The sequence below is a fragment of the Trichoderma atroviride genome, chromosome 4 (assembly GCF_020647795.1).
Source record: "Trichoderma atroviride chromosome 4, complete sequence".
In the NCBI taxonomy this organism is placed as follows: domain Eukaryota; kingdom Fungi; phylum Ascomycota; class Sordariomycetes; order Hypocreales; family Hypocreaceae; genus Trichoderma; species Trichoderma atroviride.
This window is the reverse complement of record NC_089403.1, coordinates 3647235-3673441: the sequence shown is the minus strand read 5'-3', so window position 1 is coordinate 3673441 and position 26207 is coordinate 3647235. Positions and strand designations below refer to the sequence as shown.

At 51.8% G+C, this 26207-nt stretch overlaps 9 protein-coding genes across 9 annotated transcripts; 4 read left to right on the top strand and 5 right to left on the bottom strand.

Moving 5' to 3' along the window:
• Positions 1-335: 335 nt before the first annotated feature.
• Positions 336-1554, bottom strand: TrAtP1_008569 (uncharacterized protein; the record flags this gene model as incomplete). The annotated part of the gene is made up of 3 exons (XM_014086853.2): positions 336-656; positions 713-1272; positions 1341-1554. 3 exons carry the CDS (start codon positions 1552-1554, stop codon positions 336-338), a joined length of 1095 nt encoding a protein of 364 aa, XP_013942328.1.
• Positions 1555-4947: 3393 nt separating this feature from the next.
• TrAtP1_008568 (uncharacterized protein) lies at positions 4948-5517 on the bottom strand (the record flags this gene model as incomplete). Its single annotated transcript, XM_066113951.1, has 1 exon — positions 4948-5517. The coding sequence occupies one exon, from the start codon at positions 5515-5517 to the stop codon at positions 4948-4950; it is 570 nt and encodes a 189-aa protein (XP_065970041.1).
• Positions 5518-6300: 783 nt separating this feature from the next.
• TrAtP1_008567 (uncharacterized protein) lies at positions 6301-8226 on the top strand (the record flags this gene model as incomplete). The annotated part of the gene is made up of 6 exons (XM_014086852.2): positions 6301-6549; positions 6660-6768; positions 6866-7413; positions 7480-7673; positions 7733-7847; positions 7906-8226. The coding sequence occupies 6 exons, from the start codon at positions 6301-6303 to the stop codon at positions 8224-8226; spliced, it is 1536 nt and encodes a 511-aa protein (XP_013942327.2).
• Positions 8227-8490: 264 nt separating this feature from the next.
• TrAtP1_008566 (uncharacterized protein) lies at positions 8491-9366 on the bottom strand (the record flags this gene model as incomplete). Its single annotated transcript, XM_066113950.1, has 2 exons — positions 8491-8678; positions 8751-9366. The coding sequence occupies 2 exons, from the start codon at positions 9364-9366 to the stop codon at positions 8491-8493; spliced, it is 804 nt and encodes a 267-aa protein (XP_065970040.1).
• Positions 9367-10045: 679 nt separating this feature from the next.
• On the top strand, positions 10046-12351 carry TrAtP1_008565 (uncharacterized protein). The gene is made up of 4 exons (XM_066113949.1): positions 10046-10284; positions 10380-11069; positions 11137-11423; positions 11493-12351. Exons 1-4 carry the CDS (start codon positions 10121-10123, stop codon positions 12308-12310), a joined length of 1959 nt encoding a protein of 652 aa, XP_065970039.1. The 5' UTR covers positions 10046-10120; the 3' UTR covers positions 12311-12351.
• An 82-nt stretch (positions 12352-12433) lies between these two features.
• Positions 12434-16787, bottom strand: TrAtP1_008564 (uncharacterized protein). The gene is made up of 8 exons (XM_014086850.2): positions 16651-16787; positions 15747-16048; positions 15619-15667; positions 15516-15541; positions 15353-15402; positions 15116-15282; positions 15017-15050; positions 12434-14167 (listed from the first exon to the last, which is right to left on the bottom strand). Exons 2-8 carry the CDS (start codon positions 15841-15843, stop codon positions 12824-12826), a joined length of 1767 nt encoding a protein of 588 aa, XP_013942325.1. The 5' UTR covers positions 15844-16048; positions 16651-16787; the 3' UTR covers positions 12434-12823.
• Positions 16788-17409: 622 nt separating this feature from the next.
• On the top strand, positions 17410-19914 carry TrAtP1_008563 (uncharacterized protein; the record flags this gene model as incomplete). Its single annotated transcript, XM_066113948.1, has 2 exons — positions 17410-17630; positions 19860-19914. The coding sequence occupies 2 exons, from the start codon at positions 17410-17412 to the stop codon at positions 19912-19914; spliced, it is 276 nt and encodes a 91-aa protein (XP_065970038.1).
• Positions 19915-20342: 428 nt separating this feature from the next.
• On the bottom strand, positions 20343-23381 carry TrAtP1_008562 (uncharacterized protein). Its single transcript, XM_014086849.2, has 3 exons — positions 22748-23381; positions 20902-22682; positions 20343-20834 (listed from the first exon to the last, which is right to left on the bottom strand). The coding sequence occupies exons 1-3, from the start codon at positions 23070-23072 to the stop codon at positions 20778-20780; spliced, it is 2163 nt and encodes a 720-aa protein (XP_013942324.1). The 5' UTR covers positions 23073-23381; the 3' UTR covers positions 20343-20777.
• Positions 23382-23807: 426 nt separating this feature from the next.
• Positions 23808-25821, top strand: TrAtP1_008561 (uncharacterized protein; the record flags this gene model as incomplete). Its single annotated transcript, XM_066113947.1, has 3 exons — positions 23808-23987; positions 24076-24110; positions 24174-25821. The coding sequence occupies 3 exons, from the start codon at positions 23808-23810 to the stop codon at positions 25819-25821; spliced, it is 1863 nt and encodes a 620-aa protein (XP_065970037.1).
• Between the last annotated feature and the right edge of the window lie 386 nt (positions 25822-26207).

The window sequence follows — 26207 nt, the reverse complement described above, 5'->3', positions numbered from 1 at the left end:
GAGCGCTCCAGAAGCCCAGTAGTTCGCTTAAAAAAACAGTAAACTTCAAAACAGTAAACTTCGTTGCCTTGTGGCTATTCTAAACCCATAGCTCCATAATAGTCTTTTTTTTGGGCGGCGCACCTCTGGCCCCTACTCAACTCCACGCGAAAATGATATGAGAGAAGTCCAAAATCATCCAAAACACATCCAAAGCATCAAACGTTCCATAATGTAGAAGCAAGAAGTAAAGCAATATCGACAAGAATACAAAACAAGGTATATCTTTAGCAGACCGAACAAGAAAAAGAAAACAAACAAGATACAACAAACAAACTATAATTCAATATCCTATTTTACACGCTATCTTCAAAGCTGTCGTTTCGCCGCCTGGGTTGGCCGCGCTCCTCGTCGACTTGTACGCTGTATGTGATTGACTTCATGATGCCAGCTCCTTGAAGTATATTCTCTTCGCTCGAAGACTTGACTGCGGTCAAGGCGCTCTTGTCATGGTGGTCTTCACGGCTGTGACTCACGTCGCTGAGTTTGAAATGCTCGCCCTTTGCACCTCGACTGTTCTGATGAGATGATCCGTTATTGTATGAATTCTTCGTTCGGTACTCCTTGGCTTTTCTCATGAAGACCGGAGCCAAGAATGGCAGGGATGAAACCATGTTCTAGAGAGATGTGTTAGTTTCGTACACTTGGCATCATTGCAAGACAAGTTACTTACGCCGACGTTGAATTCAATGGTACCCCATAGAATCAGCATTGTGGAATTGCCGTCACCAGTTGAGATTCGGTTGATCTGGGTATATCTCAAGATGGAGCAGATTGTCGTGAACAGGCCAAGCAAAAAAATGCCGATAAGACCAAGCTTCTTGGCCAGTCGAATATTGAGCCTAAACAAGACTGGCAAGGGAAGAATGGCAACGATGATGTCGGAAACAATAGTGACGACAGCATAAGCTGTAAAAGAAGGTCCAGGCGCCAAGCAGGTTCCATTTATATGGGGGTTCCATGACCTTTGAACCGGATTACAGGCAAACACGAGGGAGAGGGCGCAGCCCAAGTGACCCAAGAAGACCAGTGCAATGGTGGCAAAGACAACATAGCGATAGGTCCTTTGGTCCGTTCCCTTGAGGAGTCGCAGATAACTGATGAGAAGTGCAATCTTGAAAAAGCTGATTCCAATTTGATAAATGGGACGTCCCGCAAAGTTGACCTTGGTGTAAGCGTCGAGACTGGCGGGGGGTCTATCTGCAATGGGTAGTCCCAGGCCGTATCTTGTTTCTGTGCGACGCGTTAATATTTGTCTAGGCCTTGAAATCGACCGCCAGCACGGAGGGGGATTGACGTACGAACAATGCAGAGGATGGAGTACATGAGAGCAAACACGACGGATAAGGCGGACATCCAATCATCACTGGCAAGGCCACGCGCGGCGAAGCGAATATAAAGACGGGCGCCGACTGTCAACATGGAAAGAACCGAAAGGACGACGCAAATGATGATGATTGTCGGATACTGGGACTCGTCGTTTACCGCCTCGGAGGCGTGCAATACCCAACCCATGGTGAAGAAATGGTATTTGTCTTATCTGTTGGCGGGTTGGGCCGGGTAGAAGATGCTGTTCGTTGTTGGTGTTGGTCACAAGGCGCCTCCCGGTGGCAGAAGAAGCGCGGCGACGGAGTGAGGGAGAAAAAAGGCAGAACGTGTGTACCGCCAACAATGTGTATAAACTGGATAAACGCTACAATCAATTGTAGACTGCAACTCCACGATCAAGAAGAGAAGAGAAAAGAGGACCAGTACAAGCGGGACCAAAGGCAGAAGCGGCCCCCAAAGGAATTATAAGAGATGGAAATGAACGTATCCAAGACCAAGGCCGAGAAAGGTGTCGGACGATATAGGTAGATGGATCCAGGCCTAGTAGACGCGAGGCATGTCTTGGATAGGGTTTCTTCTTCTTTCGGTCAGCATTAAGGTCAGACACAGACTGCACCCTGAACCCCTTCGGGATTGCTCGTCTTGCCAAATCTTCCGCCTCAATGCGACCTTGTCGGACGAATACCGTGCTTCCGTGTATTTATCCGCATCTCTAACCCCAAGATACTCGTCTCCGGTGGCCAGGCGTGGCATTAACGGTTGCAGGTGCTCCGTGTTGCCTCTTGCATAAGATGCTAGTCGATCCCGGGCAGTATGACGACCTCGAGAGCGCAGGGACTCGACACATTCGACCGAGTACAGCTGGGGCCTGTCCAAAAGGGAGCGAGGCGCGATGGGTATTGGAACCAATCGTGCCGAAAATTTGCCCTGCATCCCCTGCAACGATGCTACGTATTTGGCCTGTTTTGCCTTTGGGGGATCCGTGCCTTGGGGGCAATGCTACGACACCGTCTGCACATGAAATTAGCAGCAGCTTGGTCCTGTTGTCTCCCTGGCATTGGCTCGAAGTCCCTCCGTACTCCGTATCTTCCCCGTAATAGCGTAATAGGCCGTAAAAGGGCTCGTGCGACCTGGATACTATCCATCGCTTCGCATGCTTGTAGTTAGTCCACGCTGTCTGTACCCGTGGCACAAGGGCAGCACCCGTAGCAATACCCGTACAGTATTACTCTCAAGCGCAGGTATGGACATGCCATCCTTGACCTCATGGCGAGCAAGGGAGCGGATGCGCGGTAGCACTACCACCCCTGCCACCGGACTGTACCCAGCCGGCCTGGGTCGTGTACCTGTCAAGGCAGTCGCCGGCACTGTGGCACTGTGAGGCCGTGGCTTGGACCGGCGTGCGGTTGGCGGAGCGATCCTCGCCAGTAAGAAGACGTTCTGACGCTGGCGCTCTGCAGATTGGATCTGGCGGCCACTAACAGCAGTAGGCTCCCGCTCAACCATCGGTCTATCAGCCGCCGGGGAACGGGCTTTGAGCAGCCTGTCCGGACGGTGGACTGTGCGTGTCTCGGCGAAGCAATCGTGGCAGTACTGTACTGTAGCACCTCCAAGCAGCTGCTTCGATGCAGTAGCGCCGGTTGATGTTTGCTCTACGTTTGAGACAGGCTATTAATGGGGGAGGGCTCAATGCAGTCCGAGACATTGTGTGCCAAGTTCTGCTGTAGCTGTCAAGGAATGGTACCATTGCAAGTCATTTCGTGCTCTGCTGATCAAGTCGGGAAGAAGATGAAGAGATTTTCCTCATGGTAGCTCTGCTGGCACGCCATATTTGGCTCAAAGTGCGCCGCTAAGAGATCCGCTAGGTCTGGTTGAGCACATCTTTTCGCTAGCCAGGCAGATCACTGGGGCGATTTGGCGGGCCCAGAGACGGCCGCACAATTTGACAGCTTGGAGGCCCTAATCGCCGTGAGCCTCCAAGTGGTAACAGCAACAGAGAAGCAGATGGAACATGTGGCTCGCAGAATCATCTCCGCCATGGTCATTAGCCATCGACGCAGGGACCCGTTGGGGGCAGAGAAAGCGGAAAGACAAATCGTCAGCACATTGGCGCTGCCGCAGCTGTACAGGTGGCTGGGCGCAGGTTGAGGTCCAAGCTCGAACCAGCTGTAAGAGGATGGGGGGAGTGGAAAAAGAAAAGACTCAATGTGCTGTGAAGAGGCCAGCTGGAGCAAAGTGTCGTCTGTACACAATAATAGCGCAGGAGCGTCTCATTGCTCTTGCCAGTGCCAATGCCATAGGCAGAGCATGAGGCAGGTACATTAGTGGTTTCTTCTAAATGAAAAGGAACAGCAGCTTGGCCAATTGCCAGCAGTTGTAATTCTACGAGATACAGGCAATCCAATCCGCCATGATACCAAAAGCAAAGAAGAGAGCAGCAAAGAATTGAACAAATAAGTACAGTATGAGCAACGGTCCTCAAGTTGTGGGCGATCTAAACGAATCGGTAGCAATGCCCCGACGACAGGACTCAACACCTCGTTAATCAGAGGCACGGAGCACATCCGAGGCACTCAACAAGATTTACTCCATACAACCTCTGAGGCAATGACCTCAGTTCTCCGGATAGATACGGAGTACATCACTGGTGATTCGGTGTACTCGGGCACAACTACTTTCTGCCCTAGGGTTTGTAACCGAGCATCTCCAGGCGAACAACCAGTAGGTACTGCAAAGAGAACGCAGCTGGCTGGGTGACATACATGATACATGCAATGCGCGACGCAGTACCTGCGTAAACGAAGTATCAGGTGCGTCTGCAGGCCAAACCACGCGAGGTGGAGTTACATACATACCCATGAGAATGGAGTGCATACAAGTAGAAGATTCAAGGAAGAGTACTTGTCGGACTTGGTGGCACTACTCTGTGGTATTCTCTCGAGATTTGTAAGGGGTTCTCCTTGCAGAAACTAGCCGGGAACAGTCGTATGATTTTACGGAGTAGTGCTGTTACAGACACAGAGCCTGCAGAAAAAGAAAAGAAACCAGACATCAACGGCTGCAGCATCTGGCTCGTGATAGTCGCAGCCGATTGGGGACCCTCTCCAGCCGCAAAGCGGGTCGAAGCGGTGGTGGGGGACTAGTGCTGAGCTCCAGGGAGCATGAGCAACCCGCTAGAGGGCAATTAGCAGGCCCTGACAGTGCCAATAGAGGGGCGCATAGCAGTACTGTACGAGCTGCTGGTACCTTGACGTCTTGCAGTATGGAGCACTCGAGCTGGGACCGAGCTGCGGTCGAACTGCCGGGCCCCGGCTCCAGCGTCCTCTGGCCACGAATTATGGAGCGATCAATGCTTCGGGACGGGGACCTTTTTGCTTTGCCTTTGTCTGGCCGTTGTCACAGTCGATCAATCAACGTTACCTGGGCGAGTTTCCCCTGGGCGCCGAGGATCCCCGTTGGTTCAAGGTCAATGGCAGTTTGCAACAACGCCGCCGTCTACGAAAAGAAACTCGGCCAAACGAGCTAGAGATGCTGGGCCAACGCTGCTCGTACGAGGCCACTTACTGCACAGTAGAGCACCTACAACAGACACTTGCACGAGATGAGGATAAACTCTGCGTTAAAGGCACCGCTACACGCCTGGCCCTGCCAACCCGTCGGAAACGCCTTGCCCCTTGGCCAATCTTGGGTCAGCTTGGCTGCATTCAGCACACCACCAGAGCGCGGCACCTCTTCCGCTGGCGCAGACTCGCCTACTACAGTACAGCACAGGACGACCTGCCTGTTCTCGCCAGACCCTGCAATATTACGTCTTGGCCACTCGGGGAGCGAGCCCTGGCCCTTTGGCCCTTGAGCTGGCGAACTGGTGGCTATGCGATGGATGTACTGTAGCGGGGGGAGTTGGCCCTGGGGAGCTGGTTCTGGGGAGCTGACCCTGCCGCCGCGTATCTTGTGCTCGTCCAACAGCATCGCGGCATTGAGAGGCTCCGGAGATTTGATCTGCCAGCAAAAGATGGGACATTGCACGACGACTGCCGCGGCGACCCTTCTGGACTGCCTGCTGCTCTTGGCACCGCCGTGACAGCAGCCCACCCATTGTGGCTGCACGGGTGTCACATCCACCGTCACTAGAGCCCATTTACCTTGCATCCTCCCTTTGCAGCTGCATGCGGCGAGTAGGCCATTCTTCCTTTTTCTCGCTAGCACCACTATTTCCAAGCCTCACTTTCTTTGTTTACTAACGAGTCAACTGCTGCAGTCCAGGCATTGTGAGCGGTGCTAGGTCGCTTCGTTTACGGGTCCACCGGTCTAGATATCCCTGGTCGTGCATCTAAACCATGCACTTGTCGACGCGGTGGCTCCTCGTGGCACCGCTGTACCTGTGCTATCCACCCGATCCTTCAGTTCTCTTTTTGCTCAGGTACAATATCGACGTCTGACCAGACTTGTGCTGCAACTACGAGAGGAACTAACGACGAGAGACGAGGGCCCCTCTCCCCCCTTCCCTTGACCACGGCCACGGCCACGGATCCTGGCTGCTGTCTTGTCAAATCCTTTCATCGCTCGTCCTCTTTGGGGTTCCATCAATCTTCTTATTACTACGTACGGTATCCTCTCCCCTTCCCACGTCGTATTCGACCTACCTTTCCTGGCCCAAGGTGCTGGTCTTTTGCAACCAACGCCGATCGCTCACTTTTTCTGGGAGAGATTTTCTCTTCAAGTCCATCTCACACGCCCTGCATCCTTCCTCTTCACTCTCACTCCCTGGACTGGCAGTAAGACATTGAGGTTTACCCATCACGTCACTTCCCCCAGTCTCTATCCCCGCGATTCTATTTTCCACGGGGCCTACACGGATCCGAATTCGCGGACATAGATTTCGCTTTCCTTCCCCAGAGTCGCCAGTCGTGAGTGTTGAGGGCTAAAGCAAACATGTCTTCTCATAACGACAGTGAGAAGGGGGCTGATATCGACGTTCGCGGTAACACTCCCTCTCACAGCGATGTTGATGTCCCCGAGGCCGGCATTGACGACGCCTGGAAGTTTCTCAATGAGCATCGCGATGCTGATGGCGTTGCCGCTATCAACATCGATTCTCTTCGCCGCAAGATCGATTTCCACATTGTCCCTCTGATGTTTCTATGTTACACCATGCAGTTTCTTGACAAGGTCATCTTGAATGTAAGTTTCGTACCTGCATAGGACCCCCACCCAGATCGATGGCTTGTGCTTTGACTGGCCGCCTTATACAGTTATACCACGCTGTGACACGACATGCTGACACTGGCTAGTATGCCGCTGTGATGGGACTGAATACAGATCTGGGTCTCAAGGGCAATGACTTTTCCAACGTGGCCACGTTCTGCTTCGTCGGTTTACTCTGCTTTGAAATTCCCAATAGTAAGTTGAGCCTCGTCCAAGCACGAAACAACTTGTCATTTCTTTCCCCCTCTCTCCTCCTTTGAGAATTAGACATACTGACTGAATATTTCAACAGTATATTTCCTTCAGACTGTCCCGGCTGCCAAGTGGCTCGGACTCAATGTCACACTCTGGGGCATTGCTACCGCCTGCGGTGCGGCTGCTCACAACTACCAAACGCTACTCGTGTCTCGTGTCTTCCTAGGCATCTTCGAAGCCACCATTGGACCATCTCTGATGCTCATCAGCAGCCAGTGGTATACAAAGTCTGAACAGGCTCCTCGCTTCTCTTTCTGGTATCTCGGCCTGGGCCTGGGACAGATTCTTGGTGGCGCCATCTCATATGGCTTCCAAAATGTCTCCATTGGTGCATCTTTGGCTGGCTGGCGCATCATGTTTGTTGTCTTGGGATGCGTCACTGTTGTCATCGGACTGTCAACCTTTTTCTTCTTGCCCGATACTCCCATGAAGGCTTCTTGGCTGTCGAGCAACGAGAAGGTTGCTCTGCTGAAGCACGTCAGCGTCAACCAAACCGGCATCCAAAGCCGCAAATTCCGCCCCAAGGAAATTGTGGAGGCGCTTCTTGATCCTCAAATCTACCTCTTGCTCCTGTCTGTTGTCTTGGTAAGCTGTCTTATAGTGTAAACTCTGGTTCTTTGGCTCCCTTTATTAACATTTAATTTTCTGCAGCTCTCTGTTTCCAGCGGTGTTGTTACCACTTACTCCGCTACCCTCATCAGGAACCTGGGTTATACTCCTAAAAAGGCTGCCTTGATGAACATGCCCTCGGGTGTCGTCAGCATCTTCTTTACATTGCTAGTTGGCTTCGGTGTTCGAAAGCAGTCTCACCGATGGGCATGGATCATTGCCTGCATCATTCCTGCGTATGTATCTGGCTGGTTCTTGGCTAGAAAATCCGACTGTGATTACTAACTCTTGGTAGTATTATTGGAGGCGCATTGATGTCTTTCCTCGACACGAAAACTCACCATGCCGGCGTTTTGGCAGGTATCTACCTGGTCAACGCAGTTGTCGCTCCCTTGACCCTCTTCTATGCCGTGAGTAACTCCAACCAGCACCCAGTCTGCACAGCGGTGATTAACAAGACGGATATAGTGGACTGTTGCCAACGTCAGCGGTGCTACCAAGCGTGCCTTTGCCGCCGCCATTGTCAGCGGCTCATTCTCTCTGGGCAATATCATTGGACCCCAGACCTTCCAGGCTCGCGATGCGCCCGATTTCCGACCTGCCAAGCTGGCAGTCATGGGCACGCAGGCTGGATGTGCTGCGACTACCTTTGTCCTCTTCCTGTACTATGTATGGTCCAATAAGAAACGCGGTGATAGCAGCAAGGACAACGAGGAACGCTTCATGTCTCCTGAGGTCTGGGCCACCATGACAGATAAGGAGAACAAGATGTTCCGATACTCGTATTAAACCCTCTGCGCAACGGTATGATTTCTTATTAATACGCCAGCGAGATTCTTCTTTTTCATTTGCATCAAATCTTTTAACTTTATTTAATTATGGCATATAAACGGGGATCAAGTAACATTACTGTTGGAAAAAATTTTACGCTGGGCATACGATATGATACATGTCTGAGATGTCTTGACTAGGATTGCTTGTCTATAGATGCCGAGTAAATATTCAGGTTTCTGCCTACAGTCTATGAATGGCCATTCTCTATAACACGCTTGCTCAAACCTTGTATTCTTTGGACTTGATTACACTGCCGCTTTTAGCAGCGTCGAGGGCCTCAATGACTCTGAGCTGCTCTGCAACACTTTGCTCTACCGGAATTTGCCCCTTGAGCTCGGGCTCCATCTTTTGGAATTGGGTCAACATGACATTGAGCGCCTCGACGACTTGGGGTGGCTTGGGACCTTCTTTATAACCATGGAATTAGCAAAGACAAGTTTTGGGAATCACAAAGCGAGGAATGAGAAGAGGGCCCTTACCCTCCCAGGTATCCACCCAGCCGGGGCAGATGGCCACAGTCTTGATGCCCTTGGGAGCAAGTTCCACGGCGTACTTTGCAATCTGGACATTCATGCCCGCCTTTGCAATGGAATAAGCCAAGCCGTAGTCAATGCCCGTGCCGAGGATGACGTCGTTGTTGGCCATGCTGCTCGTGATGTGGGCAATCTTCTTGACGTCGCCCTTTTCAATCAGCGGCAAGAAGGCATTCGTCGCCCAGGCCGCGCCCCAGACAGCCGTGCGGACGGGCTCTTCGTAGAACTGCTTGGTGGCCTCGAGATCAAAGGGCACCTGCGTGGGCGAGTGGCTGAAAGTGGCCATGTCGACCGAGTTTGAGTTGTGGATGAAGACGTCGAGCTTGCCGCCGAGGATGTCGCTGGCCTCCTGCGCGGCGGCGAGGATGGACTGCGGATCGGTGACGTTGCCGGTGATGATGTGGATGTTGGGGTGGGCTTTGGCGAGGGCGGAGAGCGGGGAGGAGGCGTCGTTTGAGCGGACGATGGCGAGGACGGTGTTGGAGGGGGATTGGGCGGCGAGTTGGCGGACGAGTTCGCGGCCGAGGCCTTTGGAGGCGCCGGTGACGGCGTAGGAGGGCATTGTAGGGATGTTTTGGGGGATGTGAGTTTTTACTTGATAAGTTGTTTGGAGATTGGGGATGTCTTGTGAGGTTGATTAAGGAGTTGATTGTGTGTATAGTTTGGAAGGGTTCATTTTGATCAAGGTGTTTTACTCTTATATATATGTGCGTGTAAGTGAGTTCCTTGGAGGGGCCACTTTTTTGCTTCAGGCTCACGACTAAGGGGTCCATGATGACAAAAGATGCAATGGCATAATGCATTTTTGTGTGGATATCAGATCATTGGCGATTACCAACCTGGTTTACCAAAGCGTCGAGCATATTATGTAGTTGGAGGGCAGAGCTGAATACCCACGAGGAGGAACGGCCGATCTGAAGTCTCAGCAGCCGGTCCCCAGTTTAAGCCATGGTGCCATTTACAAGCTGCTGTAGTCTTTCAGTGAGACTTGGACTTGAGTCATAATATACAGGGAACATCAAGTATATTCCATGATAAATCATCTGGTGGATCTCGAGATGTTGAACCCCATTGTAAGAGGAAAGGCCGATCCGGAATCTAACACCCGGTCCCAGTTATAAACGACATATCCACCACAATGTAGCCAATCAAGAGCAGTCTTTGTCAGCACCGGAAACGGGTATCCCAAAACTCCAAACGGCCGACGGGTCTCAGACCGGCCGTTTCGACTTACACGGCCGCAACTCTGAACGGAATCAACTCCCCTATTCTTTTTTTTTCTTTTCTTCTACGTTGATTGAATTGAGAAAGCGGGAATGCCAGTTGTCAAGAGGAGAGCCTGCGTCACGTGCACGAATGCAAAATGCAAGTGCTCGCCGCAGTCGGACAACTTGTGCCAGCGATGCGCCCGGCTGGGGAAGCAGTGCGTGTATCTAGATCTGCCGGAGAGGAAGAGGAAGCGCAGAAGCGATGAAGATGGGTGAGAGAGTCTCCTTGCTCTTTAAACTACTTGATAGAAAACGTGAGAAACTAGATTAGCTAATTTTCTTGTGCCCTTTTTTGTCCGTTTTATAGTGGTAGTAATGGTCGAGTTGTTGCGCTGGAGAATCGAGTTGAAGAGCTCGTGGCACAACTCGAGGCCATGAGAAACGGCGCCACTCAACATGCTCCCACGTCCTCTTCTACGGATGGCTTGACGCCAAGCACGGGCGACTTGACGATTCCAGATGATCCGGAAATGCTGGGCCCCGACTCCGAAGGCTATCACGGCCGCGAGCCCCCGACGACATCCGTCCTGGAAGGCCTCCCCGACATTGTCGACCGCGGCTTTCTCAGCATGTCCGAAGCAGAGAATCTCGTCTCGCAGTTCAAGTCCCGCTTCGTGTGGACGTTCCCCTTTGTCGTGCTGGATCCCGCCCAGACCGTCGCGGACCTGCGCAAGGGCGAGCCGCTGCTCTTCCTCGCCGTCGTCGCGGCCACCATTGCCAGCGCGCACCCGATCCGCAAACTGCTCGCCGACGAAATCATGCAGCACGTCACGTCGCGCGTCGTGGCGAGCTCGGAGCGCAACCTGGGCCTCGTGCGGGCGCTGCTGGTGCTGTGCGCGTGGTATCGGTATCCCGCGCAAAAGGGCAACGTGCAGCTGGTGCTGCTGATTACCATGTGCGCGACCATGGTGCATGACTTGGGGCTGCATCGGCTCAAGGCGGAGTTGACGATGGATCAGCAGAGGGCGCTGTTGGGGACGTATCTCGTTAGTTCAAGGTGAGAAGAAATGAAGGAAAGCTGGTGTTTTGTTGCTAACAAGTCATTGTGTGCCCGTCATGTGTAGCTTGCCGAGGGTCATGAATCGTCCGTCTGGCATGGCGAATAGCAACAAGATTGAGGAATGCTGCAACAACATGGCTGCGTCGACCGAGTATCCCTCTGACAGATACATCCGGCCATTTATCGTGACGCAGTCTTTTATAAACACCATCGATGTCAACTACGGCGAGCTCGGAGAGGCAGCCTATGAAGAGTCTCTGGTTAGAATCATGATTGGGGCCAAGCTGCGCGAATTCGAGAGTCTGAGAGCCACTCTAGAGGAAGACTTGGCCAAATGTCCAAACCCACTCAGTATGCTGCTTTTTTTTTTTCCAAGGAAAGACTTATAAGTGCTCATGTAAACTAACTTGATGGGTTCAGCCAGCATACACACTTGCAACATGCACTACATCGACATCGCTGTCCGAAGCATGGCCCTCGGCGACGAGCATGCCTGCTACCAGAACCGCCACGCTGCCGTTCCGTCCTCGGCCTTTGAAGCATTCAAGGTGTCGGCTTACAGATCATCGCTCCTCTGGCACCTGGTCCGCTACAGCAAAGCCCTCATCCAGGCCTACATTGAAATACCCGATGCCGAACTGCCCCAAATCACCGTCTTCACCCTCACCCAGATCTGCGCCTCTCTCGTCATCTTGCCGAGATCCGTGTCCTTTCTCCTAAAGCTCATCACCACCAAGCAGGGTAGTGTTCGTACCTGGCCGGTTCGGGGCGAAACGTTGGACGAGGCACGGGCTGTCGTCGACGAAGCGGATTTCCTCAATCTCGTCGTGAGGCTGTACGAGAAGCTGCGGGTGCTGATTGTTGGCCTCACGCCGCAAGAAAAGGGGTTGGACGTGGCTGGGACGCTGTGCTGTCATATGAATGTGCTGGCGAGCTGGTATGCGCCACGGGTGCAGGCTATTCTGGGCGTTGATCTGGTGGACAAGTATCCGCTGACGTCTATTACTCCTCATCCCGACGCTGTTGTCGACGGTGTCAATGCCGCCAACACCGCTAATAGTGGCAGCAGCGCTGCTGCTTCGATTCCACCAGTGGTTGATCAGAGCACGGAAAGGACTGGGTCGACATATATGCAGCAGGGGTATGTTGGGGCTTATACCGGCACTGAGGACGGCCTTAATTTATTTAGCGATGAGATGTGGGCTTCTGTGCTGGACAGCTTCACTAACTTTGTGTAAATGGAAGATGAGGGGGGGTTTTTATATATACAAGGCAAAAGGAAAAAGGGGGGGGGGGGGGGGGGGGGCGGTTAATGCAAAGCAATAGACACAATCACGAAAAGATTCAGACAAGATATTTTTAATAACACTTATTCAATTTAGCTATGTAGCAAATTTTCAGAAATGTGCAGCAAAACACATCCTGCAAAAAAAATGAAATAAACAGAGAAAATAGATTTCAACGCCTATCCAATAATGACGATGCAGTTCCCGACATTCGATGAAATGGGATCATTAGAAAAAGAAAGAGTCAACAGAAAAGAAAAGAGAAAAAAAGAAAAAGTCTAAATCGTGTCCTCCTCTTCCTGCTTCATATTTTGTTGATTTCATTTTCATGAAAAGCCAATAAACACCCTGGATGTCATTCAAAATCGAATGATTGATTGTTTTAAAAAAAAGTCAAAACGCTTTCCCTTATCCTTGAGCTTAGTTTTTTGGTGGATTTTTGTTTTTTTCCCTTCTTTGGCTCCTTTACACGCTGGGGCCGGCGGCAATGACTTCCTCGGTAGCCTCGCTCGCGTACTTTTTAAAGTTCTCGTTGAAGAGCTCGCCCAGCTTGACAACCTCCTTGGTGAAGCTCTCGCTGCCGGCAGTCCAGGCCTTCTTGGGGTTCAACAGATCATCGGGCACGTTGGGGCAGGCCTGGGGCACCTGCAGGTTGAAGACCTCGTAGTTTTCAAACTCGGCGTTGGCGAGCTCGCCGGAGTGGATGGCGTCGAGGATGGCGCGGGTGTACTTGAGGGGGCATCGCTTGCCGCCCTGGGCGAAGCCGGCGCCGACCCAGCCGGTGTTGAGCAGCCAGGCGTTGGCCTTGTTCTGCTCAATCTTGTCGGCGAGCATGCGGGCGTACTTCATGGGGTGCAGGGCCAGGAAGGGCTGGGCGAAGCAGCTGGAGAAGGTGGCCTGGGGCTCGTTGACGCCGTCCTCGGTGCCGGCCATCTTGGAGGTGTAGCCGGAGATGAAGTGGAACATGGTCTGGGCGCTGTTGAGCTTGGAGATGGGCGGCAGGACACCGCGGGCGTCGCAGGTGAGGAGGATGATGTTGGAGGGCATGTTGTCGGTCAAGCAGGGGATCTTTGCGTTGGAGATGTACTCGATGGGGTAGGCGCAGCGAGTGTTCTCGGTGAGGGTGACGTCGTCGTAGTCGACCTCGCGGGTGACGGGGTCGAAGACGACGTTTTCGAGGATGGAGCCGTAGCGGATGGCGTTGAAGATATCGGGCTCCTTCTCGGCGGACAGGCCAATGCACTTGGCGTAGCAGCCGCCCTCGATGTTGAAGACACCGCGGTCACTCCAGCAGTGCTCGTCGTCGCCGATGAGGGCACGGTTGGGGTCGGCAGACAGCGTGGTCTTGCCGGTTCCAGACAGACCAAAGAAGAGCGTGACATCGCCGTTCTTGCCCTCGTTGGCGGAGGAGTGCAGGGTCAGGACGTTGTGCTTGATGGGCATCTCGTAGAAGAGAACGGTGAAGATGCCCTTCTTCATCTCGCCGGCGTACTCGGTGCCCAGGATGACCATCTCCTTGGCGGCGAAGTTGATGGCGACGGAGGTGGCAGAGGTCATGCCCTCGGTGTAGCGGTTGGCGGGGAACTTGCCGGCGTTGTAGATGGTGTAGTCGGGGTGGAAGTGCTCGAGCTCCTCGCGAGGAGGGCGGATGAGCATGTTCCTCATGAAGAGGGCATGGTAGGCGCGAGCGCAGATGACGCGGACGCGGATCCTGTACTTTTCGTCCCAGCCAGCATAGCCGTCAATGACATAGATGCGGTTGCGGGTGTTGAGGTAGTCGACAGCACGCTCTCGGTTGATTTTCCAGACCTATGAATTCGTGTTAGCATTGTAAACATTTTCAATTTCCATGTTCTTCCATTGGTCTTTGTTCATCGCCAATCCCTCCATCATTGTCATAGGCAATCACTTGATTAAGCATTTCTGAGATGAGCGTCTTAGACACACACGCACACACACGCGCACACAGCGGAATCAACCAGCCAATTGCCCCGGCCCTGTTCAATGCCAAATCGAAACTCGGCACTTGCCTTTGCCTCCAAGACCAGGCCGGAGCAAACCGGGTCGGAAATGAAGAGCAAAAGGCACAAGCTTTCGAGGCATCACAAGCCAATGCCGCGGGCAAAAAAGTCCCGGGCGGCCGCTTATGGTCGGCTACCCAAATTCGGCTTCGGCCGAGCGGGGCCCCGGCTTGGTAGGGATTCCTCCTTGGTCTTTGTCCTTTTTCTGAGCCGTGACTTTTCGGGTAAAATTGCAGCCTTTTTTTGCAGTGTATGCGTGTGTGTGCGGGGCGAGCAAGCTAGAGCTGCATCTTGGCCTTTTTTATTGGACACCTTCTCCGCATGCACTTCCGATTCGACCAGAGCAATGGCAGAAGCAGTAGCTGCAGGCTATTGTCTGTTGCTTCGGGGCATTGGCTGGGGGTTTTTTCTTCTGCTTTACTCTGCGCGCTCCCAAACGGTGGCGGCGACGGCTGAGCAGCTGAATAGGAGTCGCCCCGCTCGCGTGACCATTGACCCAAAGCAAAAAGCAAAAAGCAAAAACCACAGGGATGATGCGCGTTGGCAACGAAAACCCAAATGGGTAGATTCGGAACACCCAGAGAACAATGACGATGGACATGACGCTTGCAGCGACGATCAGGCACTATTTACTTACATCTTGGCTCATGGGCTTGTTGACTGGTCCCCACCTGCAAAAAAGAGGCCTTGGTTAGCCTGTGGAGCGCAAAACTGGGTTGAATGTGTCAGGACTTACCAGATGTTGTCTTGTGATGAAGGCTCCTGGACAATTCGCTTGTCGAGGGGAGATCGGCCAGTCTTTGCGCCCGAGTAGGCAGTCAGGGCACCGCTGGAGGTGATGGCAGTGCCGCTCTCGTAGACGAGGGCATCTTCGTAGAGGGCAGCGACGGAAGGGTTGGCGACCTGGAATTAATTGGCTGGTCAGCGACTGGTTGCGTGGCATCAATTGCAAGCAAAAAAAAAAAAGACTTACAATGGCGACGCGGTCGTAGTCGATGTGGGCGACCTCGTGGAGTTCCTCCTCTGAAAGAAAATGTTAATGCTGAACAAGGAAAGAAAAAAAACTTTGAGTGCTGTGCTTGCTCGCCGTGCTCAGGGCAAGGTGAGCTGGATCAGGACAAAAGGTCTAGACATACCGAGCTCGGTGTGCTCGCGGAAGGGCCTGGCAGCGCAATTGGTGTTAGTCACTTATACGGCACCAGCAACAACAAGATCAAGGGCATCAGGAAGCAAACTTACTGGACACCGCCAGGGTGCAGAGCAGTCTTGTTAACGTTGCTGGAAATCACTGTTCATATTGTTAGCCTCCCAAGTCGAAACAGATTCCAACTCTTTCGTCATGGCCATTCAGAGGGCAAAAGACTTACTCTTGCGTAAATCTATTCCCGAGGCCTGGATCTGTGACTTGGGACCTTTGACGGTAGGATCAGTGTATGGAGAGGCAGTTCTGAAGACGGGATCCATTGGATAGTTATATATTCCGGGAGCAAAAGAGGATGTTGGTTTGGATGGATGTTTTTTTATTTTCGTCGCTTCCTTTTCAGCTGCTAGGAAGACCAGGGGAGGGGGTGGCGTGTGGAGGATGACGGCGGGTTTGCTTCTCCAGAGTGGGAACCCGGGATCAGGATCAGGTACAGAATGTACTTCTTTTTTTTTTTTTATTCCTCGTCTAGCAGATCAGAAGGACAGAAAAGTTAGCCCTGCGATCGAACAGTCCCGAAGCCGTTCCAGGCCGGGGTCTTGTTTGTGGAGCCGTGGCGGGCGGTGCGAAGCTTCACAGGGCCCGGGGCACGAATTTATCTCGGAACCGAAAAAAAGTAAAGCAAGGACGTTTTGATTTGATAGGGAAAAGCAAAACAAGGGGGGGTGCGGACCGAAAAAGAATAGAAAAAAGGGAAAAAGAGACCAACAACCGAGCGTTCTTGTGTGTGGAGTGTGAGAGGAAGAGGAAGAGAAAAAGGGGGGCGTGTGAGTCTTTGTGTAGGTGCTACAACGGGATAACAAGGCAGCACGTAAAGTAGCAATGTATTGAATACCCCGTATTGTGCAAGAAATGTGCGAAAAGACGACGCTGTCTCTGTGCTGTGGCACGCTTGGTATCGTCTGCGCTCGGCTCAAGACCAAAGCAGGAAAGGGAGGCAGCCCGATTGATTTCGAGCAGGGTCCCTTTTGAGCCTTTCTTTTTCTTGTTCCTCTCTTGGCTGCAGGGAAAGGGGGCGTGTGATGGATACGAAAATGAAGAAAATAAATTAAATAGAGAGGTGAACTCACAATGAAGCAGTTTAGTGCGGTAGTGGGAAACCGTAATGAGTAATGATGCCTTGATGACGGCACAAGCTGCAAAAGTTCTATAGTATTGGGCAAGCAGAAAGCTTTTTCTTATTTTGATGCTAGCGAGAAAAGGCTGGTTCCATCTTCAATTCAAGAATGGAAAAAAAGAGGAAAAGCAGCTCTATTTAAATCTTGATTTCCGCATCGCCTGTCATCTTCTAAAAAGAACTGCCGCGATGTGCGAATATGCTTTCCATGCTGTAAACGAATCACACGTGCAGTCAATCATAGGCGGGCAACGCAAAAACCGGATCTGGAAATGTCGCCCAAAGAAGGTGACAGTCCCCAGTCCCGGCTCTTTCTCTTTAGTTTTGCTTGAAAACAGCAAACAGCGTTTCGTTTTCCTTTTTTCCAACGCGGACTATTCCGATGCCCATGCAGTGCCCTTTGTAACTTTTTGCAGTACATCCCAAGGCTTTTGCCGGCGCCGCGACTAAACGGCGGGGCGATTACGTACGGAATGGACGATTGCGGCGGTGCTTTGCCTAACTGGGCAATTTATGACTTGGGGCTGGGCGATTGCTGGAGCTTGCGGTGGCGATATTCATTTTTCTGCTTCTGCGCTACCCCGTACTTTTTTTTTTTTTTTTGGCGGAAAAAGTGCGTGCTGGTACGTTTGCTATGGGACCTGCAATGGGTAATGATCTTGTAATAGGGCTCCAATTGCTCCATAACGCGGCCACATAGTACACGTTCGTAATGACGATGCGATACGATTCAATGACCCGGTCCCGGTCTACGCCGGCCTCAGTTGCAAAACATGGCAAACAGCGGTTCTCGTTGGGTAATGGGAACGCAGCAACTGGAATTATCGAGGTCACGAGGCTGGGCCTGCGAAATAGCAGCAACATGGCCGTAAAGGGGTCCATGCCAACCAGGCGCCGGGCGAGTCTAGATGTCAGCGTTGACTTGAGTGCCTTGTATAATGGACTTTCATCCATTCATTCATTCGTCCCATCTTATCCCGGCCCCCGGCCCCCCGGAAGCCTTAGCACGGCTTGACTCATCCATCCTCCGTATCCCGATACTTGCCCCGGCAGCCGCAGCACTATGCAAATGGCATGTAGGCCTACATGCAGTGTACCATTCCGGCCGGCTGCCTACGGGGGAAAGCGATGGAGGAAAAAGAATGATCCCTATTGGAAGCGAAGCTAAGCAAGGGGGTGTGAGATTCCTGCAAGAAGCTGAATTTCGCATTCGAGCACGAGATCTCTCTCCTTTTTTTTACTTCATATTCCTTTTAATTGCGGCTGCAAAACCCGCCTCTTGCACTGGTCACGCTGCCGAACCCGAAACAAATGCTTGCAAGTAAGACCGGCTCTAGTCATGCCCACGTTATAGGCCCATACGATGCCGGGCTGGCTTGGCCTGCAATCCGGGGATGCCCAGCCCAGCCCAGCCCGGGTTTTTGCCTTGCTGGGGATGCTTCTTGGGCTGTGCATACCCGCAAAGGGGGACCTAGGCTGCGAACGGCTAGTAGTCGAGGCCCAGCTGGGGCGTCTATCTACCCCGCGATTTTTCAAAAGTCGCCTTTTCTCGAATAGAGGAAAAAAACACACCCCTGGCTTCCACGATATTGCCAGGACTTGTGCAAAGTACGCGGCTCTGCACCGGCGGCTCCTCTCGGCAGTAGAAAGTACCTGGCATGAATTTTTTTTTTTTTTTGTGTCTCTTGTGTTATTGTTTCAGTGCCAAGGAGAGACAAAGACTCGGCACCAGATATCCGAGCAACTGAGCACAACGCTCGTCACCATGTAGCACTGCGAAACAGTCTCCCTCTCTCTCTCTCTTCCTTCTAGAACAAAATCATCAATAAACTGCAAAAACAACCGAAAGACAAGGTTCTACAGCGGAATCCCTGCCACCAAAAAAGTGCTCCGTAGGTCTCGGCCCAGCGGCACTCGCTGTAGCTGGCCCGGTCCCGTGATTGGCTCCCGCCCTTCTGTTCCGACTCTTTCCGCGGCCAAATTTCTGCTGGCTGGTATTTTTGTTTGACAATGTATCGAAATTATCGATGTTTTTTTTTCAGCTGCAACATGCTATTGCCACCCCTTTTTTTTTGGGTTTATTTATCTATTTATTTTTGGGCAACGGTATGTTCCATGCATGCGCAGTTGGGTATGAATGCTTTAATTGATTGCCACAATGGTCAATGTACGGCAATTTCCGTGCTCAGCAATTGATGATACTTGAGAAAATCAAACGAGGCAATGTGACATGTCTGGCAAAAAAAATGCAAAGTCATATGGTATACATTCTTCGTCATGACGAGTAGGAAAAAGAGAAAATCCAACGCCCACTGTTTTTCTTGTGTTCGCCCATCATCGCTTGTAAGTCAATCATGGAGCAAGAGGCATTCGTCCACCGGATCCCTACCCTATTCAGCACTTGGATCTTCCCCGGCTCAACGCCAAGATCAGCGCTTTAGGCTATGCTCAGCACCATGGTGACCTTTGTGACGTCTATTAGACCCTCTTACAGTACATGTAGATAAGACCAAGTCCAGCCCGGTTTTGACTTACATCGCCGTGTTTTATCCCGTAGTCGTTGTGAAATCTCCCGAGCAAACCATTTCGTACACATATTCACTTACACCACCAAAAGCTTGAAAACATCCAACCTTCCTTCTAACCAAACCCCCTCTCATCTTCACAATCCCGACATCATCCTTCACTCTCGTTCTATATTTTTTACTCCTTCAACCTCACCATCCTCCTCCTCCATCATTCCCGCCCGCCCGACTGTATTTACCGTATTTGCCGCCCCACTCACGGACCCCCGAACCCATCCACCCGCTGCACCCAAAATCTCCTGCCTCTGCCTCCTCTCTGCTGCCGTTCCGTCTGCCACGGCGGTACGGCCTCGGAAGCCCCAAGGCGTCTCCACCTCTCTCTCTCTCTCCTTTTGCTTTTTTCTTCCGTCCAATGTACATACACATAATGAATCTCTACACTCCCCCCCCTTGCTTCCGGTTCATTTTCGTTTTTATATATACATAATGCTTAGTCGTACATCTAAAATACACAGCAAACGCCCCAAGTACTTTGTATGACTCTGTACCTTGCTTTTAATGGAACCTTGCAGCGCTACCCCATGCTTATACGTTTCCTCGCTGACAGGATGCCATCCATATGTACACACTTCCCCAGGCTCGGAGCAGTCCGGGATGTCGTCTGGCTGACCAAGACCTGCCTGCGAACCTGATCCCTGACCCATCAGGCACGGGCTATTCATGCTGCATGCAGGTCATTGACCATATACTTGTAGTACATGTGTAGATTCCCACACGCCCCTAGTTTCAGCCTACTGGCACATGCAAAAAAGGTAGCCCATGCTTTGACTGATTTCCTCCCCCCCATCCATCCCCCCTGATTCACTCAGCTTACCTCAAACGAGTAGTATTGCCTAGCAATACATTACTTTCCCATGTTCACCAGCCTCGGGCAGCAATTTGCTCGGCTTACGGCCGGTACCTGCTCGTATCTGCTCGCATCTCCGAACAGCAGCTCTCCCGGCGGCTGAAAGTATACCCTATATTGTGGTTTCCGACCTCATATCTGCCTTGCCTCTATCAACGGGTCAATACGGAATGTTCAAATCTTCGCTTCTTATCTCGTCAACTTCAAAATCACCATGCACAAAGGCTGTTATCTCATTCAAGCTCCCTCTAATCTCTTCATTTCCATCTCGGCTGACTATGGCTAGTTTGGTTCAATCCAGAAAATGGCTCTTTTGAACTAAAAACATCTTTCGTCGCCCTTCTAATCTTTTGCAATCGTGGCATCGTATGGCGTCTACAAATGCTTTGTCATGATCTTGCATCTTTGTGTCTCAACTCAGCCGCAGATCATGCCAACCTGCAGCCCCCCCTGAGCTTTCCACCCTAAGCACATGTAAGCCACAGCTTCTATATGAGTTTGTAGCCGACTTTTTTACTATCCGTCTCCTTGGCGCCTATCCATTAGAGCTGCTCTCAGCCCTCATCCTATTCACCTTCTTTCCAGCCAAGCCGCCGGAGGTTGGCATCTTCTGCCTCGTACTTTTAAAAGCTTACTGAAAATGATTATTTACTGGTCGTCGCTGGTAATGAGTTTGGTGATCTTGCCAATGGCAATGGTTTGTCCCTGTGCAGTGTAATTAGAAAAGGCGGTTCAAAAAAAGTCATCATAGAATTGGCGAATCTCTTCATACCTGGTCTCGGAGGGTGAAACGACCCATCTGGGGGTAATCCTCGAATTTCTCAACGCACACCATACCAGCGCCTCCAGTCACCTGAAGTCTAGCAATGATGCTGTCGCCCTTCTTGGCGTGTGTGGGGGGGACCTTGCTCTTACGGCCGGTGCCCTTCTGGAGCTTGTGTAGCAGCGACGCAAAGGTGACCTCTTCGATGGCCGCATGTACGTGCAGCACACAGTTGAATCCCGAAGTCAGAATGCTCTTGAGGTCCAAAACCTTGATTTGCGCTTCAAACTCAGCTACGCAGTGCACAAGTCGCTTCGGCGAGCAAAGCACAAATCCGGGCAGGATGTCTTCTTCTTCAATGCCCTTGAGACGTAACCGAACTTGGTCACCGCACTGGAGGATAGGCTGCTCCTCTTCCTGCTCTCCGTAAATGGCAGCCGTTTCCACTGACTGCTTCCTAGGCATCATAACCAACGACATGCCCTTCTTGATAACTCCCGCCTCGATCTTGCCATCGACCATGGTGCCCAGGTCGCGGTATTTGGCATTGACGGGCATCATGAATGGCGCGTTGACCTTGCGCTCCAGAGCCTGCATGCCGTCAAGGTACTCCAGCAGTGAGGGTCCCTTCCACCAGGGAGCAACACCCTCCGGCAGTCGGTCCTTGATGTTCAGGGATTGCTGAGCGGCCACGGGCATGAAGTAGACGTCGGTCTTGAGGTTGTAGCCGGTTCCCTTCAAGAACTGCTGTAGTTTGGTAGTACACTCCTTGTAACGCTCCTCAGACCACTCAACCGTGGGGTCGTCCATCTTGTTGATCGCCACAATCAGCTTGTTGACACCCTGAGTCTTGGCAAGCATAGCATGCTCACGGGTCTGACCTCCTCTTTCGAAACCTGTCTCGTATTCACCTTTTCGTGCCGAGATGACGAGAATACCGACATCTGCCTGCGAAGCACCTCCAATCATGCTGGGAACATACGTCTTGTGACCAGGGGCATCCAGGATACTGTAGCGACGCTTCTCCGTCTCGAAGAAACCACGTCCAACTTCAACCGTCTTTCCCTTGGTTCGCTCCTCCTTGGTCAAATCCATGACCCAGGAGAGATACCATGACTCACGGCCCAGGTCCTTGGCCTCCTTCTTGTACTTGTCCATGGTACGCTCGTCGACCATTCCGGTAGTCCACAGGATCGAACCGCCCAAAGTTGACTTGCCTGCGTCAACGTGTCCAATGAAAATGATGTTGACGTGCTCCTTGCCGTAAATTTCCTTGAGAGTATCATCATCCACATCAGCTGCCTGCGCCTTGAGGACGGCATCGACTTCGCGCTGCGTCTTCTTCTCTGCGGCAGACGGGCTGGAGCGGCCAGATGATGGGTCGGGAGATGTCCTTCCAGAAGACTTGCCACTGGCGGCAGCCTTTCCTGCCTTCTCGCCAGTCTTTTCAATGGCCTTGGCGGCGGTAACCTTCTTGCCCGCATCCGGGGCGTTGGACGGCTCAGTCTTGGCCTCATCCTTGGCCGGGGAAGGAGAGGAGGCAGTGGGAGCGCCAATCGACAGTACCTTGGCCTTGGGCTTTGCGTCGCCTCCAATGCTAAGCACCTTGGCACCTCCTTCAGTGGTGACAACGGGCTTGGGGGCGCTCGCGGCAGGTTTCTCGACGGGGAGCGACTTCACAGGGGCAGCTTGTGCAGCATTGTTCTGGGCGGGGGCTGCAAACTGCTGCTGTTGCTGGTTTCGCTGACCTTGCTGGCCTTGCTGTTGGCCATACTGAGGGTAGCCCTGGCCTGCGACGGTCAAGTATTGTTAGTGTATCTGTGAGCGTTGAGATGGATGGATATAGCAAACGTACCAAAGTTCTGGTTGTAGCCCTGGTTGTAGCCGCCGCCGTAGTTTTGGTATTGCTGGTTGTACTGATCGAGTCCTTGACCTGCGCCATATTGAGGATAGAATCCCTGGGGTTGTTGATAGTACTGCTGCTGGTATTGCCCGTATGCTCCTCCACCATAGGTCTGGCCAGGCTGGAACGAGGCAGCGCCGGGCTGGAACGAGGAAGCGCCGGGTCGGAAGCCGCCCTGGGCAGCAGCAGGGTTCATGTTGAGCTGTTGCTGAGCCTGCTGGGCGAGGTTCTCGTCCTGAGCAGCAGGATCGTCCTCCCAAGAGTTGAGGTTCGACATTGTGGCGATGGCAATATCTTTCTCGTCTGACCGTTGTTGGCGGGGTTGACCGTTGGAGAGTCGTCGATCTAACGGTGCTTCTCTCTGTCTATCGACCGCGTGGTGGCCTGATAAATAGCACTGAAGAAGCGGGCGCCGTCGGAGACCCTTGGGTTGTCGGATTTAGGTCTTTGGGGTTGAAGGCGACGGTCGACGTCTCGCTGGTTTTATGGTGGAGGTTGTGAAAATTCGAGCCCCACCAAGGCAGCGACATGACATCGATAAAGTGTGGTGCAGCAGGTTTTTGTGGAGGGTTTCATACAGTGCATTGTTGCGGCTTGAAAACAGTACGTACTTGGGTTTAGCGAAAGGCTTCAAGAGTGAGTCAACGGAAAGCCTCAATCGATCTAATGTAAGCAACGGTGAAGAATGTCTGGTTCATAGGGATCGTGATTAAATATGCTCCTAATCACAGAGACATTTTGAGGCAAATTGTTGCTGGTCCTTGGGTATTTTGTGCTGTCATTCATATCTGGCTTTTAGGCACCCGGCACCCATGGGCGCGGATCTGAGTCACAGAAAGCTGTTCGCACTGTAGCTGCTTCGAGTCCACTCAACTTCACAAATCTTTTATGTCAGTGAACGGTGGCAACTGCTTATGAGCCAGTCTCTCATCATGCCTTGAACTCAATGTTAAAATTTGCCTCTATTTTGTGATTTTCTCATCAACATCTCTGATCATAGCATATCGCAGCTATGGACGATTTTCTGGCAGCAGTTGGCGCGCAGGCCATGAGATATGCCATACGGTCTGGCATCGCCTTGACGTCCTCTTATGCCATCAGCCAATGCTCTCGCCTGCTAAAGGCTGTCGACGACAAGAACCTCCAATCCGAGCTCAGGGTGCTCCAAAGACAGCTGGATGGTAAAATTAAGGTATTGAGATGTATCCCATTTTTAACAAAAAATGAAGAATCCCGCCCCTTATCCCCTTCATTTACTCACGCTAATCGTTAACGTCAAGATTATCTCTCCTGCCATTGACCTTATTGAGTTCAAGTTAGTACTGTCCATCCTTATCATGGCGTTCATTAGCAAATATGAAGAAGGCTGACAGATTAGATCCGGGCGAGGAAACGTCTTTCTTGAGTCCGCACTGCCTCTCGCAAAGTCTCTTCACCAGCAAATCATCTCCCTAGGACATCGTGTGGAGGGTGCCGCGGCCGTTGAGGAACATAACCACGACCTATCAGAAAATCCAAAAACCAAGGAGACTGGCCATGACGCATTAAAAAGAGTGATTAGAGATATCAAAAATCTCCTGACTGAGATTGACCGGGAAATTCCTCTTCTGCAGCTGGCTATATCAGCATCTGGTGAAAGCCTGTCTACTTCACTTCCCCCTGGAATATCTCCATCTAGATTATTGCAGGCTAGTACCCTGTTGACTGTTGGAGATACACAGCATGCACAGGATCCTACAAGAATTGTACAAATCGGGCCTTCATTCACGCTGTCCGTATACATGCTATTCTTGGGACACGCATCTGTATCGTCCGCACCTAAAGGCGACAAACCAAATTCAAGTCCGAGAAGCAGTAATCACCGAATTAGCTCAAAAAGCACAGACCATATTCCAGTCTATGGCTTAGGCGAGCACGATAGACGGCCTGTATGGCAGGAGGCGATACACAAGGCTCGAGTGCGGCTATGCAGGTCAGCTTGCAAGGCAGCCATAGATGAGCAAGGCTTCAATGACGACAACCAGGACGTACCTTACCTTGAAGTCGGCCAAAGTTATGCCTATCACCTCGAAATTATTGAAGATTTGGACGATGGGCGGGCTCATGAAGGGGCTGCCCAGGCAGAAGCATATAACGGCGTCTCAAAAGCCGGCATTCGTGAACATATTCCGATTTACCAACTTGCCAAGATATTCTACACGGACACTGGCAGAATGCTCAATATTGGCGATGGAACTGATGGAGAGAATAACCCAGTTCTGCTCCTCAAGCGAGACATTAAGGCATCTCAGCTAGAAAGACCAGAACATGAGAGATATGGAGATGCAAACAATGCTACGCATGACGATAGTGCTAGCCAACCAGAAACAAACGAAGATGATCAAGTCGACGTGGATCGACAGCTATTCGGAGAGACGCGAGAGAAGCGGCTCTCTTTAAGAAGCTCTGAGAATGCTGAGGAGAGCTACATCACCGCCTTCCCTAAGCACCTGGATCCCGAGTGGATAGCTTTTGAGGTGTACGAAGAGGACGACGAGCAGAGTGAGACGAGTTCCATTTCGGGCCTTGACGCGGACTCATCAAACGAAGTCGACGGACGCGGCAACTCACCAGAGAAATCGCCATCACGCCCTCGCGCAGCCTTGGACTCGAGTTTGGTCTCCCAGATCAAGAATCTGTCTGTTCAGCCCACATCACGCAATACTCTCACTTTAAGCTATTCTGATCCTAGCCTTGGCCGTCCATCGCAAGACCTGACGGTAAACTCGGCGAGGGAAGCGCAGGATTTTGTATCGCGGTCACCGTTTGGAACCATCACAACATCGCTCTCATTAATTGAGATGCTCATTCGGCTTGCTGGCCTTCAGGAGTTTCAACAGGCTTCCCATTTGTCGATTCCAGACCACATCCTGACGTTTTTCTTAGAAGAGACGTCGACGACAGGGTTGACGGGCGAGGCTATGTGGAGGGCCAGGAGTCAAACCAAACAGCGAGTAGGGTTCGATCCGTATACCGACGCAGCATAGTGAAGGACCGTCTTCGTGGCATTAGGTGGAATGTAGAGGTAGAACAACATTTAAACGAGCACCTCTTTAGAACTATTGGTTCACTAAGGCGATTTCAGTGTCGTAGTGAAGGGTCCGCGCGGATAGGCGGCTCATTGTTGGTTGCATCCCGTTTCAGAGTCTTCAAAGCCTCAAAGCCTCAACGTCACGGCTCCAGCAGTTCTATGACGGCATATCCATGAGCTAAATTAACACCTCCATTCATTACTTTGAGCAACTTTCGACAACTTCGTAACATTTTTTTTCAATTTCAATTTCTACCCCTCTACGCCGGCAACAGTAATTTTGCCTTGGTCAACAAACGGCCTGATTGTTGAGTTGTTGAGACGACTCGCTTGCATAGGCTG